General features: G+C 42.0%; 1 protein-coding gene and 1 non-coding gene across 2 annotated transcripts in view; both read left to right on the top strand.

The window, feature by feature from the left end:
- Positions 1–2,126, top strand: part of rpl17 (ribosomal protein L17) — a 16,954-nt gene extending 14,828 nt beyond the window's left edge. The window contains exon 7 of the mRNA XM_034192450.1: positions 2,055–2,126. Within this exon, the coding sequence (XP_034048341.1) occupies positions 2,055–2,102 (48 nt within the window). The 3' untranslated portion in view covers positions 2,103–2,126. The remainder of the gene's footprint in view (positions 1–2,054) is intronic.
- Positions 1,925–1,993, top strand: LOC117530178. The gene has a single exon (XR_004566215.1). It is a non-coding gene; the product is annotated as a small nucleolar RNA SNORD58 (small nucleolar RNA).
- Positions 2,127–4,117: the final 1,991 nt, after the last annotated feature.

Here is a 4,117-nt window from a genome sequence, read left to right as displayed (position 1 = left end):
ACCCAGATTACCAAAATGGTTAGTCTGTTTGTCTAGTACTTTGAAGGCAGGCGAGCGTCACGCCCAGGTCACACTGTTCTGCCCCTTTGGTCATTTATGGGTTGGTTGAAAGTGAGGTGAAGTCCAACACTGCCAAGATGGCAGCAGGTTCAAGTTTTAAAAACCTGTGTTTAGAATAACTGGGCAATGTCACAGTGGGTTAGTCCAGAGTCCACGTCGTCTGCAGTTATACACGTCCTGAACACTTAGTCCAGATTCTGCGCTGTCTGCAGTTATACAGTAGTTCAGATTAATAGTAGTGCTATGTGACTAAAAAGATTAATCCAGGTTTTGAGTATATTTCTTATTGTTACATGGGAAACAAGGTACCAGTAGATTCAGTAGATTCTCACAAATCCAACAAGACCAAGCATTCATTATATGTACACTCTTAAGGCTATGAAATTGGGCTATTAGTAAAAAAAAAAAAAAAAAGTAGAAAATGGGTGTTCACAATAATAGTAGCATCTGCTGTTGACGCTACAAACTCAAAACTATTATGTTCAAAGTGCTTTTTTAACAATCCTGTGAATCACTAAACTAGTATTTAGTTGTATAACCACAGTTTTTCATGATTTCTTCACATCTGTGAGGCATTAATTTTGTTGGTTTGGAACCAAGATTTTGCTCATTTACTAGTGTGCTTGGGGTCATTGTCTTGTTGAAACACCCATTTCAAGGGCATGTCCTCTTCAGCATAAGGCAACATGACCTCTTCAAGTATTTTGACATATCCAAACTGATCCATGATACCTGGTATGTGATATATAGGCCCAACACCATAGTAGGAGAAACATGCCCATATCATGATGCTTGCACCACCATGCTTCACTGTCTACACTGTGAACTGTGGCTTGAATTCAGAGTTTGGGGGTCGTCTCAGAAACTGTCTGCGGCCCTTGGACCCAAAAGGAACAGTTTTACTCTCATCAGTCCACAAAATATTCCTCCATTTCTCTTTAGGCCAGTTGATGTGTTCTTTGGCAAATTGTAACCTCTTCTGCACGTCTTTTATTTAACAGAGGGACTTTGTGGGGGATTCTTGCAAATAAATTAGCTTCACACAGGCGTCTTTTAACTGTCACAGCACTTACAGGTAACTCCAGACTGTCTTTGATCATCCTGGAGCTGATCAATGGGTGAGCCTTTGCCATTCTGGTTATTCTTCTATCCATTTTGATGGTTGTTTTCCGTTCCACACGTCTCTGGTTTTTTTTGTCCATTTTAAAGCATTGGAGATCATTGTAGATGAACAGCCTATAATTTTTTGTACCTGCGTATAGGTTTTCCCCTCTCCAATCAACTTTTTAATCAAACTACGCTGTTCTTCTGAACAGTGTCTTGAACGTCCCATTTTCCTCAGACTTTCAAAGAGAAAAGCATGTTCAACAGGTGCTGGCTTCATCCTTAAATAGGGGACACCTGATTCCCACCTGTTTGTTCCACAAAACTGACGAACTCACAGACTGAATGCCACACTACTATTATTGTGAACACCCCCTTTTCTACTTTTTTTTACTAATAGCCCAATTTCATAGCCTTAAGAGTGTGCATGTCATGAATGCTTGGTCTTGTTGGATTTGTGAAAATCTACTGAATCTACTGGTACCTTGTTTCCCATGTAACAATAAGAAATATACTCAACCTGGATTTATCTTTTTAGTTACATAGCATTACTGTTATTCTGAACGCCACTGTACACGTCATGACGAGTTAGTCCCGAGTCCGCGCCGTCTGCCGTTACACACATCGTGAGGGGTTGGTCCGGCTGTGCTAGAGCTGTTGGAGCGCCACCTGTTGGTCCATGTTGGATCACATTGAGCCGTGTGATGGCGGTGGAGGGTCTGTGGGTCTGAGGGCACAGCCTGTGGTTTTTGGTCTGTGGCTGCACTGATGACGTCTTAGGACACCTTTGGATTATCCATGAAAAGAACTGAAGTGAATCCTGAGCAGCTGCAGCCGTCACATGACGTCCTCTGTGACCACGCCCTCGCTCACTCCGCCTCTCTTTACAGGTCTCACAGAAGAAGCTGAAGAAGCAGAAGCTGATGTCACGCGAGTGAATGTCAATAAACTGGGAAACATGGCTGCAACCTTGTCCGCCTCCTCTTTTACACACACTCACACTCAGCTGGTCCTTATTTTTCAACTTTTAAAAGTTCATGCTCTCATGCCACCAATATTTTTGAATAAATATTAAAAAATAATTTTGGCAAAATTTCATCTATTAACCCTCTGGAGTCCAGGATATTTATTGGCTGTTTTGGCTACTTTTGGTTTTACCTTTTAAAAAATGTTTATCTGGCCTTGTTTGGGGTCATTTTTTCAGCACACCCTCACCTCTGTGACGTGACCGACTGTATTAACACAGTGAACCTAAAATCACACAAAAAACTAAAAATCTGAGTAGTAAAGAGTTTTTATGTGAAAACCACAAACTTGTTTTAACAAACCATTTTCATAACTTAAAATGTAAATATAAATTGTATCTATGCCTGTCACAGTTGGGTGGAGTACTGGCTGAGCTGGTCAGATAGGTCGACTCCACCCATGTTTTTATTAAAAGCCAACACGGGGATGTCTGGATCAGGTTCATGACCACATCGTTTTACAGCCTGTGCTCACTTGTCAGTTTTTCCAGTGTAAACGGTGAACTGGAGTGTGTAGCCATTACTTGAAACTGCCAACAAGAAAGTTTCATGTCCCATTTTGTTGGCTTGTCCTTCAAATTTTGAATCATTCCAGTTTTTGCCTTTGTTGCCACCATCCCTTCAGCCACTGCCAGCTCCTTCCTCGGGTGACAGTAAGCCTGGCAGGCACTGAGGATGTCATCATAAAGAGGCCTGACTCGAAACTCATTTTCTACATCCTCATCTGGATCACTTGGGTGGATGTTCCAGAATATCCATCTAAATCTTTTTCTGGACATTACTTTTGCTGGAAAGGGCACAGACAAAATATTTTGTTTCCAGTAGTCCTGACTTGGGGGTGACGTGTATCAGAAGTCCAAAAAATTTGTACAGATCTTCCATTTCAATGTCCAGTTGTAATTTTTCCTAATGCTCTGTTTTTGCAGCAATTTTATTTGTTGGTGCAAATTGTTATAATTGTGTCAGTTGCAAAAAAATAAAACGGTCTTTTGGACTTTGGGTGTAAAGTGTATCAACCTGGACTCCCGGTGTTCTCCAAGGCTGGAATCTGCATATTGCTGAACCAGTGTCTGCATCCTCCTGTGTGTTCCAGCAGTCAGCACTGGGGCGTGTCTCGGCAGAGATCTGGATCTGGAAACAGAAGCATGCACTCCGACCCTCTCTGCAGGATCTCTGTGCACGTTGGTGGATCCACCTGCTTTGGTTGCTCCTCCACAACAAAAGAGGGAACATCTCTTTCAGCGCCAGAATCCTCACTGTCTCGGACTGACGACGCGCTGCATGCTCTGTCTTCTTCCAGTTCAAAAAAATAACTGAAGCACTTGCTCCACATTCATATGCCTCATTTTTACAAAAAATAAACACTAACCACACGCTCCCCACCAGTAAGATAAAAAACAACCACACAGTCACCACCATGCGGGGTGGGGAGCTGTGATCAAATGTGTCGGGTTAGTGACTTAATTCATGAGCCAACCAACCAATGAGGAAGGAGTCATTCCCACTGCTGCAGTAGAGAAGGAAATGATCCCTTTGGCTGCATGTGTGTACATGCAGCGAAATATGACTATTCATGAAAACGCATGGTGTAAAAAAAGTTATTCTAGGCCTATAAACATTTAAAAAGGGCAAAGGTTGAAGTCTCCATGTTCAACACATTTAAAGGGAGCCTCAGAGTGCAGCAGATTATTACGTCCACTTAATTAGGTCATGACAGGGTGTGTCATTCGACTTCAGAGGGTTAATATTTGGAGGTTGAATGAGACGTGCGTGTTCTGGGTTTTGTGCTTGTGTGTATAATTGTTTGTCTGCTTATGGCAGTAATGGACTTATTTGACCGTGCGGTCTGTGTGTTGATTATTGGTGATCTTGTGATGATTTTATTTGCATCACCTCATGAATTTTAAAATGGGAATCTCATATTGTCT

Source organism: Thalassophryne amazonica, chromosome 17 (genome assembly GCF_902500255.1).
Source record: "Thalassophryne amazonica chromosome 17, fThaAma1.1, whole genome shotgun sequence".
Classification (NCBI taxonomy): Eukaryota; Metazoa; Chordata; class Actinopteri; order Batrachoidiformes; family Batrachoididae; genus Thalassophryne; species Thalassophryne amazonica.
Note: the sequence above shows the minus strand (reverse complement) of the source record. Positions and strands in the feature narration are given on the sequence as shown.